Source organism: Bolinopsis microptera, chromosome 5 (genome assembly GCF_026151205.1).
Source record: "Bolinopsis microptera isolate Bmic1 chromosome 5, MBARI_Bmic_1.0, whole genome shotgun sequence".
Taxonomy (NCBI): Eukaryota; Metazoa; Ctenophora; class Tentaculata; order Lobata; family Bolinopsidae; genus Bolinopsis; species Bolinopsis microptera.
Window position 1 is genome coordinate 20,666,294 of NC_087076.1, and position 13,691 is coordinate 20,679,984.

General features: G+C 37.2%; 1 protein-coding gene across 1 annotated transcript; it reads right to left on the reverse strand.

Moving 5' to 3' along the window:
* Window positions 1-813: 813 nt before the first annotated feature.
* Window positions 814-7,401, reverse strand: LOC134814587 (uncharacterized). The gene is made up of 3 exons (XM_063822715.1): window positions 7,208-7,401; window positions 3,110-3,307; window positions 814-1,114 (listed from the first exon to the last, which is right to left on the reverse strand). The coding sequence occupies exons 1-3, from the start codon at window positions 7,388-7,390 to the stop codon at window positions 1,091-1,093; spliced, it is 405 nt and encodes a 134-aa protein (XP_063678785.1). The 5' UTR covers window positions 7,391-7,401; the 3' UTR covers window positions 814-1,090.
* Window positions 7,402-13,691: the final 6,290 nt, after the last annotated feature.

Here is a 13,691-nt window from a genome sequence, read left to right on the forward strand (position 1 = left end):
AGTTGTAAGTGAGAATCTTAGTGTTATAGTTCTGTAGTTGTAGTGAGTTCCTTAGTGTTATAGTTCTGTAGTTGTAGTGAGTTCCTTAGTGTTATAGTTCTGTAGTTGTAGTGAGTTCCTTAGTGTTATAGTTCTGTAGTTGTAGTGAGTTCCTTAGTGTTATAGTTCTGTAGTTGTAGTGAGTTCCTTAGTGTTATAGTTCTATAGTTGTAGTGAGTTCCTTAGTGTTATAGTTCTGTAGTTGTAGTGAGTTCCTTAGTGTTATAGTTCTGTAGTTGTAGTGAGTTCCTTAGTGTTTTAGTTCTGTAGTTGTAGTGAGTTCCTTAGTGTTATAGTTTCTGTAGTTGTAGTGAGTTCCTTAGTGTTATAGTTCTATAGTTGTAGTGAGTTCCTTAGTGTTATAGTTCTGTAGTTGTAGTGAGTTTCTTAGTGTTATAGTTCTGTAGTTGTAGTGAGTTTCTTAGTGTTATAGTTCTGTAGTTGTAGTGAGTTCCTTAGTGTTATAGTTCTGTAGTTGTAGTGAGTTCCTTATTGAGTTCCTTATTGAGTTCCTTAGTGAGTTATCTGAGCTAGATAGCTAGATGTACGGGGTATCTGATAATCTGCGTACTGTTTATGTAGATTTCAGCTTTTTTATTGTCAGTTATTGATTTACTGTTTCCATTTTTGGACTCATTTCAGCAGTTTGGTCAGTTACAGCAATTTTGTATAATTTTAGCTAAATGGGAAAACTGATAAACAAGGTATATAATTCCGTGCATTGTTTTTATCATATAAATCAATTACATTAAATCAAAGTTAAGGTCTACACATTTTTACTCTATAAATAATACAAGTTGTCAAGATTCGAACAATTCCAAATTCTAAAGAAAAGTATCATTATCATATACTTGTCACTCTCCAAGATATGAGCCCAAAGTTGGTCAAATTATTTTCTGTTATAAAGTTGCTCCGATCTTCTCGGAGTTTTTTCTGATATTGAAAGTACCTCTTTCGTTCGTGGTCAATCTTCATTCACCAGCGTCTTCTTCCCTCTTTTCAAATCGTGATTGTTGAATATCTTTTATCAGTTTGCAGTTGCCGTCCTGCCTCATTGTTGATTTAAAACGAACACCTGAGTTGTGTCTTGTTGGTTTAAAACGAACACCTGGGTTGTGCCTTGTTGGTTTAAAACGAACACCTGAGTTGTGCCTTGTTGGTTTAAAACGAACACCTGAGTTGTGCCTTGTTGGTTTAAAACGAACACCTGAGTTGTGCCTTGTTGGTTTAAAACGAACACCTGAGTTGTGCCTTGTTGATTTAAAACGAACACCTGAGTTGTGCCTTGTTGGTTTAAAACGAACACCTGAGTTGTGCCTTGTTGGTTTAAAACGAACACCTGAGTTGTGCCTTGTTGGTTTTGAATTCCACTGTGAACCTGTATGAAGTGGTCTATTGAAATGAAAGCATCATAAAATACGTGTAAAAATGGAAAAGGATGTTGTTTATTTCTCAACCGTATATTAATAATACGCTTCTCTTTCGGGTTTATACTGCAGGCGATGACGGTGTTCGGTCTACAAAAATGTTGATGGTAAATTCCTGTATTTAATTGAGTGGACAATATTAAAATGCCATGACCTTGTTTGACTAAATACTTAAATATTTTGCGGGCACCACTTACTCTCAACGTTGTCTAAAAGCATCTTGGATCTTGGATTTAAGACATCACTAATATGATCTGTAAGTATTGTGCATCGATACAAATTTCTTTTAGTTTTTACATGGTTTCTTCAAAGTTAAGTTAAAAGTTCGTTCAATTATTGATGTCAAAGAATTTAAATGAAAACTCGTGGCGACATTTTTAAAGTAGTTTGAGAGGGTCTTGTAAATTGTGTTAATTGTTTATGAATCGTTAAATCTTAGAATTTAAGGATTAATAACACTCAATGATCATTGTAAAGTAACCAAAGTAAGTAATATGTGATAATTTGCACTATATAAACTCAATTAGAATTAGTTGTAAAACGCGCAATCAAGTATTTTTGATTTCTTTTGAGGTTGTGAATGTTAATGATTGACAGTTTATTCAATGGGTGTAATTTTATTTATACTATCCTTAGTTGAGTGTTAGCGTGTTATCATAGGACGGCCTATATGGAACACGTGATCATTGTCACTCTTACATCCGACCCTTGTAGGATCCTCTTTTTTATCCTGATCTATGCTTATGAACTTTCCAATTCAAGTTTCATAGAGATTATCATTAAATCTGAGGATGACTATGAGCCGCAGGGACAAAAGGATTTCGCGGCATGTACGAAATCGCGAAATTTCCCATTCTCCGCGACAAATTTTATGTATAGTTTAATGTATAGCCTGTTCAATTTCGCGATATCGCGAAATTTGGCCAAAATAATCGCGAAATCCTTTTGTCCCTGCTATGAGGTATAAACTGTTTGTACGATTGCTATGTTTTTATTTCATCTTCTCGGATAAGTAGTTTGTTGAACAGAAATGAGCTCTCTAATTGTGAAATGTAACAAACATTTTAAGAATCAGCTTTGTTTTGATTGTGATCGTGATTTACCGCATCATTTGTAATATTTAACATGTAAATACAATTTTTATCTAACTGCCTGATAATTCCCCATGCATGACAAACACCACTTTCCGTAAATCTTGCTCTGTATTTCCACTTTCCTAGCTTATTGCCTGAGCTCTGACTCTTGCACAATATACCACCTCCCTATGCATAATTCACGATGATCTCCTGAATTATTTTACGAATCATAAGCCGTAGTTCTGCTTTTAATTAAATTAATTTAAAACGGCCTTTTACTTTTTTCGACCCTATTTGCTCGATCTCATGACTAAAATGGAAACTGCAACGCCCAGAAACTGTACAATTTTTCGCCACAACTGCAGGTCACAAATATTCAAGTCGACTGACGATCGAATCATTGTAACGATTTATGTTACATAGTTTTAATAGCGGTTTATGTTAAATAGGTTCAATATTAAGGTTAGGCCACAATTTGTGGCATCACATTAGATTTTCTGGTCTTAATCTCGTAAATCCATTCATTTTATGACCAACAAGCAATTTATAAATCCCTCCCCCCACTACCTCTTGGTCGGTTTCCTCCTCACTAAAGTCCCAGGAGGAAGTTCTGTGAAAGGAGGAGCTGGCTTCAGTAAGAGGCAAACTATCTAGAGATCCTGTCCTCTCCCTACCATTATAGTGGTCCTCTGTGTCGTAGTGACAGTAGTGTCGGTGTCTGAGTGCTGTGGTTTGCTGGTCTTCTTCTAGCGTACTTCTGTAGGTCTGAAATACGGTGCTTCAGGTAGAAATGGAATTAATGGTAGTTCATCAATTACTGTAGTTAACTGAATTTGATATGATGCCAAACAGCATTGGTTGATATAATATGACAACTCTTGTTCAATAAGTCTATACTTTAGATAATGATAATTGAGATGTATTGGAATTTGAATCCAGCAAAACGTGTCTAACATGCACTGAACAATAAGTATGCAATGAATGATATGTTGTAGGTCTACCTACTCAAAGTAGGGTTTCTACGACTTCAATTAATATATTTGCTAGATTTGATAATTTACAAGCACATGGCTGAGTACAGACTTTTGCTTAGCGATTTGGATTGATTGTTAATTTGTTGATACAACTAGCTATGAGCTAAGTCCGATCTGTGTGGTTTGTTTCACTATGAAGCATAGAAAGCCATATTATATCAACTATAGGTATGACGTTTATGATGATCTGACTGAATATTTGTGACGAGGAAAAGAATTTAGATTGAATTATGATCGGATCAGAGTGGGCATGTGTGCCAACTAATTAGATTCCAGCAGATTCCCAACTTTGTCCAGGCATATTGCACCGCACTTCTTGTTCGCACACAATTTTCAATCCCTGACTATACGGATCTACACATATACATATTAAATCTATATTATACGTATAATATGAGCATATATGACATTTTATGGACGTTTTTGTTGATTCTCTGCAGTCTGCCCTTATTTTGTGTTTCATCGAACTCAATTGTTCCTCCTTCAGCATTGTGATGTTTCTCCAGTAACATAACTACAGATCAATCAACTACCCTCCTACTGTGTATACAGAAACATTTGTTTGCTCTCGTTATTGTTGACATTTTCCAGTTTTTTTTATTCTATTCTAGTCTTAAATGTTCTTTCATTAGATGATCATATTTATAATAACTAGACCTTTATAGTTATACATCGCTTTATAGCCGAAAAGAACTCAAAACCTAAAGATTCAGTTCAAGCCATCTAATGCGACCCATAAATATGCAGAACTTAGGATTTTATGAACCATGAATTTATATGAGAAAGTTATTATAGTTATGTGTAGCTATTATTATATAGTCCGTACCAGAACGGATCATTTTACTAAATAACTTGAATTTTACCAAATAACCGTTAGTTCGTCATTGATAAACGACTCTATCGTCAACTCAACTGTTATAGTAAAACGATTTAGAATTGACGGTTGAGATCTCTGATAATGATAATAAATCCTGCGTGGCGATCGTGCGACAACTACGAAGTACTGGCTAGTCGAGACATTCAAAGCCACCCAAATGCGTCATACTTAACTTTGTAAACTTCAATGTCATTCTACGGTCTAAGTTCTACAATCTACATTAAAGTTAATACTGTTTTAGTTAGCATAGATATCCAGCCTTTATTACACCAATTTCTTAATCTTGCAGTGTGTTATTGTTGTTTGTGGCTCCTGTAACCTGTTTACAGATTATAGAAAGTCTGCTTTAAGCCTGGCAAACATTTAAAATGTTTAGCTAATTCTTTTTTTCTGTCTTTTCTACTCAGAAGATCTCTGGCGAAGTGTCGGGGCTAAGACTAGCTAGTGTTCATATTTACGGCAGAATTTAAGGTAAACCGATCAAAATACACACGAAAATTAATCCAAGCATTACCGGACCACTTTTAATCGATTTTACGGTTAACAAGAATTTCGCCGTGGTTACACCACGCACGAATAATTTTCGCCACTCGTATGCAGCACCATTTCTAAATCGTTGTACTATGCTATCTGGTTCACAAAACACTTCAGTCTTCACCTACACTACCATCACTCCAATTGATCTGGTCCACAAAACACTTCACCCACACTACCATCACTCCAATTGGTGTGGTCCAGAAAACACTTCACCTACACTACCATCACTCCAATTGGTGTGGTCCACAAAACACTTCACCCACTACCATCACTCCAATTGATCTGAGTCACACTACCATCACTCCAATTGGTGTGGTCCACAAAACACTTCACCTACACTACCATCACTCCAATTGATCTGGTCCACAAAACACTTCACCCACACTACCATCACTCCAATTGATCTGGTCCACAAAACACTTCACCCACACTACCATCACTCCAATTGGTGTGGTACGGCTAACTAACCAGCTGTTTAGAGTCAGTTTGTTCGCAACAAACCAATTCCACTGTGCTTCACTCCATGACATTCCTGTGCTTAGTCAAGCTGTCATTACAAATTGTAATGTTTCTCCCTGTTTTTATATATATATAAAGAATTTGATACCGTGATATTTTTAATCGAAGTTTAAACTCGGGCCACCCACCACCCGTTTTGTTGAAAGACAATTGGCAGTATAACTTCCAATTTTGGGTCTTTGTAACTTCTTGTAAATTGTACCTCTTGAATGTAAGTTGCAGCAAAGAGCAAATTTACAAAATTTAGTCGATCCTGCTGTAATAATTGTGTAAATTATCAGGGGCTTACAGTTCTGAAGTTGGACAGTTGAAACTTGTTGCGGTGCTGTTTGCTGGCGTTTTAAAAGTTTCTATTATTCAGACCAGTCGAACAAAGACAACAAGTAGCCAGGAAGTGAGAGCTGTAATGGAGTGTATAACTTGTGTCTATATAATATATGTACATCATCTCAATATGCTCCTTTCTCCTGGACATCTAAAGTTTTGTCATATACCGTTGCTATGGCTACACCATGTCTTTCATAATTCCTGTTGCTCCCTTAAAATTAGTTTTTATCGAAAGGATGATTGATGACCAGAGTTCTTTCTAGCTTTGGACAAAGTTAATACCATGTTATTATTGTTTGATAGTTATATCTGCAAAATAATTGGTGTGCAGCTAATTTTGTCGTTACTGGCTTTGATGCGAATATAGTTTTTGCTGCATTGTGTACCGGACAGCCATGCAGAGCGACTGTTACATTGTGTTTGAAAAGCTTCATTTAGATGAGTGAAGTCTGGAGGTTAGATACTCTCAAGCTGGCCCCCTGACCCTCAAGCTGTGAGCACGCTCATTAATCATTTTACATTTGCATCTTTCTTTCAAGTCTATCCTTTCTTTTGGTCGAGTCTATTTAGCCTTTTTATGTGCGTTCCTTGAGATTGAGGTTATTTTTTCAAGTGATCGCAACAAATTTTCAGTCAACTAAAATAACAAATAAATAATTAACAAGTACCCACAAAATAATAATCTCGTGGTGAGTTATTAATAAACGAGTCCCCCATAGGTCCTGTGTCCGTATTGTTATCAAATCCCAAGTTCCCTGGATTTGGGTTCTCGGCCTTTACTTTCAGTCGATAAAGTAAAGGTCGAGTTAAATTAAATTTGTAGTCTCGGCTGCTGGCATTTGCTCGCTAATCACTGAAATATTCATAACTTCTGACTGTAACTTTTAATCACAAGCTTCACCATCCACTGAACAAGATCTGACACCCGTCAATTTCCATATTTAATTACTGATTTGTAAGTTCGTATACCTGCAGTGTGGCTATTTACCTGTATGCTGATCAGTTTGATACGAGCTCTATTTTGATGAACTATCGCTCAGTTAACGCTAATGGTCTTATTTTTTTGGCTAGTTTTCAAATTATAATTATATTGTTTAAATTGACTCCGTTCAAGTCATTGTTTTGATTGAAGTTAAAATAATGGCTGTAGGATGTAGATATTGATTTCAATAATGATAGCAGACACCCCACACGGTTAGTGGTAGGGTTGAGGTTAGAGCTATACGATTGAGGTGAACTATCTGGAGCAGGACTATACACTATACAGGGATGAGTGATTTGGTGGTAATATTTGTCATCAGCTTTAAAATTTAAGGACCAAGGTGATGGGAACTTGACAGATTGAAACCCCTAATTGAGTCTAATAAATACCTGATTTTGTGGAGTAGATTTGAGAGGTGTAATTGTTGTTGTTGGGTTGTCTGGTGTGGTGGTGGGGTTGTCTGGTACTCCTCCTGTTATTGTTGTTGTTGTTGGGTTGTCTGGTACTCCTCCGTTCCTTTTACCCCCGAACAGTATCCTCAGTATAGTAGTCATCATATCATCACAACACATCACCAGATAACATCTATAACCCCTAGTTCAGCTTGTTAAATCACACCTAACTAATCCTTTTTCTTATTTATCCGGACTTTAGGTTTTTTGGCTTTTGTCAGATTTGTTTGATGTCGTACGTGGTATTCCTTTTCCTCGACAACTGTTGTCCGCACCGTACAGATTCCCTTCCTACCCTGCGCTTTTATTGTATTGTTAGTTCCAATTTAAAGATCCCTAATTAATCCCAATTTAATTAAAGTAGCGGTTAGGGTAACGGTCTGGTAAGTGGCCTGGTTAGTGGTTATATAAAGGTTCTAGATGCTCGAGTAGAAGGGCAATTTGCAATCAAGTAGCTGGTTAGAGGTCACATCTTAACTCTAGGTCTGAAATCTCTGTATAGTAGATATAGTATATATTAATCACAATTCACATGACTAGTCCTTAACTTGACTCTCAGCACACTTTTACGGGCTGGTCGATGTTCAACCTATCAAGTATTGGTCCACACACTACTATAAGAACAAAACAAATTGCAATACGATACTGTAAAACAGTTAATAGTCAACTGTGGTCTTATTAATTAAATATTCAACATTGAAAAATGATTTGCAAGTACGTGTGCTATAACACATTTTTTCATGTAATAGCAGTAAAATAGGTGTTATAAATATAAAATATAACATATAAAAGGTTTAAAAAGAGGGATAACATGCACGACTACATAAAATATAAGTTTGAATATTATGAAATTTGCCTCAGTCTTCTTTGCTTTAGTGTGACTAGAAAACGATTGCTTCTTTGCCAAGAAAAATTGCTAGTAAACGCCTGTAAACCTCACTCAAATAATTATATTAACAGTTATTTTCTTGCAAAAGTTCAGTAAAAGTGGTCGGTTTGAAGTTAAATGATTACTATACATTCGATCTATCGAGCCAGGATTAACATATTGCATAGTGCACCTTCGACCGAGTTTGCTCAAAGCTGTGAAACGACCAATAGCATTTAAGCATAATAAGAATTAGAACCAATGGGAAAGTTAAAAGCGAATACGCTGTCCAATACCAACACAGAAACTTCACGGTCCAATAAAGAAGTGGGATTGAAAACGCATGAACCAGTAAGAGAGAAAAACACGTACCATGTTACCATAGTTACAACCTGGTACCAAGTCACGTGATCTAACTTCAGATCACGTGACCACCTCCACCTGGTCATCTACCAGGTGGAACTCTGCTTACAAGGGCTGTGTAACACCACCAACTGGTTTAGAATGGCGTGTCTAATTAGTTGTCAGACGGTTAAATTGAGTTTACCATAGTTTGTGGAATACGTGGAATATGTATGGTCATATATTCGTGAAATGTTGTTTGGTATTGTTACATAATGCGATGTACCGTGAATTATTTCCTCAGAATAAAGTTAACAAAACAAAATAAAGCATTGCCACGGTATATAGTATACTCTCGCTGAGTTACTGTCAGCTGGTAAAACATTATCAGTATACTCTGCAAAGTCTGCATATAACTATAAGGCAACTCATGACAAACATCATGGAATCCAAGGGACTGTAATTACCAAGGAGTTACTAGGTAACTGTAGTTACTAAGGAGTTACTAGGTAACTGTATAATTACTAAGAAGTTACAAGGTAACTTAGGCTACTACTTAATTACCTAGTAACTTCACGGCTTTTTCCACCTATCCAGTTTATTACTTGTTACTTCTTTTGAAGAATTTTCATGCAGAAATGTAATTTTTCTTGTTGAAAAGAAAATTGTTAAAGGTGGCTGCTATTTATTGGTAATATTTCAATGAAATACACTAAACGTATCAACAGTAAGTCAACATTGCGATAAAGAATTTTTGTCTTATTGATTATCTTGGTGACGGAAACAAAACTTCTTATCAAAAACTGATCAGTCTGTAGAAAGCAGCTGCACAATTTAAGATCACCATAAGACAAATGAAACAGGTGCAGTTCATGACCAGTTATCAGTTTTACGGAAATCAGGAACGGACCATCGTATAACATGGTGATTGGTGCTATCGTATAACATTAATGTAATAATATAGTGTAAATATTATAAGTGTATATATTGTTTAAAAGTTTAAGAATAGGTATTGTAACCTGCAAACATCAACTAAATAACATCACTTGATTACCCTCCAAATTAACCTGCAAACATCACCAAAATAACACCACTCGATTACCCTCCAAATTAACCTGCAAACATCACCGAAATAACACCACTTGATTACCCTCCAAATTAACCTGCAAACATAACCGAAATAATACCACTTGATTACCCTCCAAATTAACCTGCAAACATCACCGAAATAACACCACTTGATTACCCTCCAAATTAACCTGCAAACATCACCGAAATAACACCACTTGATTACCCTCCAAATTAACCTGCAAACATCACCGAAATAACACCACTCGATTACCCTCCAAATTAACCTGCAAACATCACCGAAATAACACCACTTGATTACCCTCCAAATTAACCTGCAAACATCACCGAAATAACACCACTCGATTACCCTCCAATTTAACCTGCAAACATCACCGAAATAACACCACTTGATTACCCTCCAATTTAACCTGCAAACATCACCGAAATAACATCTCTTGATTACCCTTCAATTTAACCTGCAAACATCACCAAAATAACACCACTCGATTACCCTTCAATTTAACCTGCAAAGTGCAAACATTACCGAAATAACACCACTTGATTACCCTCCAATTTAACCTGCAAACATCACCGAAATAGCATCTCTTGATTACCCTTCAATTTAACCTGCAAACATCACCAAAATAACACCACTCGATTACCCTTCAATTTAACCAGCAAACATCACCGAAATAACACCACTTGATTACCCTCCAATTTAACCTGCAAACATCACCGAAATAACACCACTTGATTACCCTCCAAATTAACTCTCTAAAAATCACACACAACAGCTTCGGGGGTGACCAGTGGAGGAGCAGCACCACAACCCTCACGACCTTCACAAACATGACAGATCATGACTTGTTGGGGGATAATTGCTTTATCACATGCTACAATTTGAAGGGTCCTGTCACCCTGTCGACTTGGGGCAATTATATTAGGTTGCTCTTCTTGCTTTTACGTATACGTGCTTTATGTTTGCTGTTATATATATTCTGATGAAAGTTTTCATGAATGCGTTGTTGTGGCTTATTTGATCATGAAAAAATTTGTTAATATAGTTTGGTCTTTATAACTTTTATAAAGTTTCCGCGGAGACGTAACTTTGTAATTGTATATAAATCACCTAAATAGTGGACTATTAACAAAATAGTTGTTCATTATATAGTAAAATTTACAGAAAATAATTTCACACAGAGAATAACGAGTTTGCAGCTGTTTGTTTGCCTGTAGTATGTAGTAACTGTGCCGCATGCATTACAAGGTCAAAGGAAATCGCACTTCGCAGCACGTGTGCAATCGTGATTTTTTCCATTCTCCGCGACAAATCGCGATTTTTGACGTTTGCCGCGAAAAAATCGCGATTTTGTCAATTCTCCGCGACAAATTGTGCATTTTTCTTTATATCTGAGGACCAAATTTGCGCATTTTCCTTTAAGTCCGAAGGCCAAATATCACGTTCTTTATAAAGTTATAAGTATATGGAACCAATCACATCCACAGCCTTCCGAATGTAGGTACAGACTTCAGAAGACCGAAAAATATTTTCAGTTCATAATGATCAGAGTAGAATGAAACATGAACAAAAGTAGCTTCAGGAAAAACTTCCAACATCGTATATCGAGAGGTAGGTACTACTACCAGGTACGGACTTCAGAAAACCAAAAGAAATATGTTAGGATCATAAAGATCAGAGTAGCATGAACCGTGGAAAAATTGGTTTCCAGTAATCAACTTTCACAAGAATTTCTTAACCCACTCGTCTGCTGACGTAACTTTGTTAGCCAAAAACTTCCCAACTTCCCTAAAACTTAGACATAGAAACTTAGACCACTAGACATAAGTTTACCACTAGACATAAAGTTAACCACTACTAGGCACCCCAATCAATGTCTGGAAAACTGCAAACATTCTGAAGACGATACACAGAGGCCCTCTTATGAACAAAGGCAAAGATGAGGAAATAACATAATACGTATGTGATGTCAAATGTGTTAGGCATAAGGTTAGTTCATATAGCAGTTAAACTGTTACTAGTGAGATTCGGAACAATGATAACATTGACCAATTGTTAAGACAATTAATCTATATTATGACTTTATAATATACCTTTGCGAACACAATATGGACAAAAACTTATGAGGGTAAAGGAAATATTTCTCCGAACATAGTGATAGTGAAAAAATTATACAAAGGATGCCACAATGCTGGCAACATGCCGCCACCAGCCACCTCTAAATCGCCCACTAAAAGCCACTGAGCTGCAAAATTTTAAGTGATTTAAACCTCATTCTGTCCAATAACCATAATTTTGCCGCGATTCTGCAGCGATTCTGCCTAGTTCTGCTTGTCGCAGCGCCGCGATTTTTGGCCTAAATAATCGCGATTTTCTTTTGTCCTTGGTTGGCAAACTTTCTACAATTCTTGACGATTTCCCGATTGTTTGATTATTTTTCAGCTACAAATACAATGTGGGTTACACTGTGAATGGGACACGATAGGAAGGATAACATGTGAAATGCGTAAAATACGTGAAATATATTGTGAAATACGTGAAATATGTGATGTTGGTATGTGATATATAGTATCTGATCCCTTCTGTTTCTTACAGGTAACATTTAGATCTGTAAGACAGGGCTGGTTGCACCCACCGACAGCTGTCTTAAAGTCTTAAGTCAGCAGGTATCCAGTTGCCTCACCATCCTACAGGTATACATGCCACGTGACTTGCTATCCTGGTCTCCTATTGGCTTATTGGATGATCCTGCAAATACAAGCCTCTGATTGGCTGGCACGATTCAACACCTGTTTTTGTTTTAATTACTGGGCTTTTTTGCGGATTATCACGAGAGATCTCTAAGAAAGTAGTTTGAGTGGGCGAGGGAGACCTGGATTCTAAAAACAGTATGCTGATCCTTAGTGTGACTGTAGCATTTTGTGGGATATGGGGAGGTTTAGTTGCAACGTCCTATGTCAGGGCCATCACTAAACCATAATAACTCTACATAACCAGTAACACTGTGTCTCTTTGTGAATAATTGTGGCCTCATAGAACTCCATAACGTGTAAAAACTCTCGTACGTCAGCCGCTTTTCCATCCTATTTAAGTGTAGCAATTACAGGTTTCATCCACAATATGCCTTGTCTACCGTTAGCTTCCCTTAAACCTCCTACAAACAATGCAACACGTGTTGTACGGCTTTACCCTGCTATAGTAGTAAAACTGTAGAATTCAGGGCGGCTCTCTCCTGTCAGGACGGCTAAAGTCGAGTATATAAAGTCCTCTAGTAAGAGCTTTAGTACATAAAGTCCTTGTCGTGGAGTCTCTACTTCACAAAAGGCCCATTGTTATAATATGCATCTCCGTCCCTCAAGACCCTCTCTTTTTCTCTTTGTGACGCGAGTTTGTACTGGGAGTTTGTACTGTTGTTGTTCAATGTTGTTCATTCGTTTTACTTTCTGATGAAGCAGTATGTTTTCTGATAGAGCAGTTTGATGGTTCCTAACTCTATTGTGCTTGTGAGGAAGGGAGGGGGAGGGGGAGGGGGAGGGGGAGGGGGAGGGGGAGGGGGAGGGGGAGGGGGAGGGGGAGGGGGAGGGGGAGGGGGAGGGGGAGGGGGAGGGGGAGGGGGAGGGGGAGGGGGAGGGGGAGATGATAATATCCTTGTATGTGCTTGTACGTTAGAGACTATTTTATTATTCCAGACCCTCGATTAACCTTTTGCTGACGTTAATATTCCCCGAGCCGTGCAACTGCATTTATAGTTTTAGTTTTACCAGTGATTACGTAAGAAAAGACAATCACAACACTGTTACTATAAAGCATCAGAACCTCTATAATACTTGAACACTTAATTTAAGCGGCAAACATCAACAAACAAGCGGGCGGCTTAAACTTTATCTGAAGTATGTTACCTGAACATGTAATAATTAATTACTAATGCAAATTAAATAGTTTTTCTAGGAGATTATCGCTGAACTTCATGTCATGAGTTGGATATAAAGCTCGCATTTCACCGTAATGTAAGATTTTTTGTAATGCCACTTTATACATGTCATGAACCCAGATTAAGCCCTTCCCCTCTGACTTTCATCTCTTTTGGCAAATCTCGCCGTCCTCTCAAAATGGCAGTAAAG

Excerpts from the sequence above, each read along its gene's own strand:
- LOC134814587 (XM_063822715.1), bottom strand. The coding sequence starts at position 7,390 with ATGTGTTGTGATGATATGATGACTACTATACTGAGGATACTGTTCGGG. Across the intron at positions 3,308-7,207 it reads AATCTACTCCACAAAATCAG|ACCTACAGAAGTACGCTAGA; the intron begins GTATTTATTAGA and ends ACCGTATTTCAG. Across the intron at positions 1,115-3,109 it reads AGGAGGAAACCGACCAAGAG|GTGTTCGTTTTAAATCAACA; the intron begins GTAGTGGGGGGA and ends GACACAACTCAG.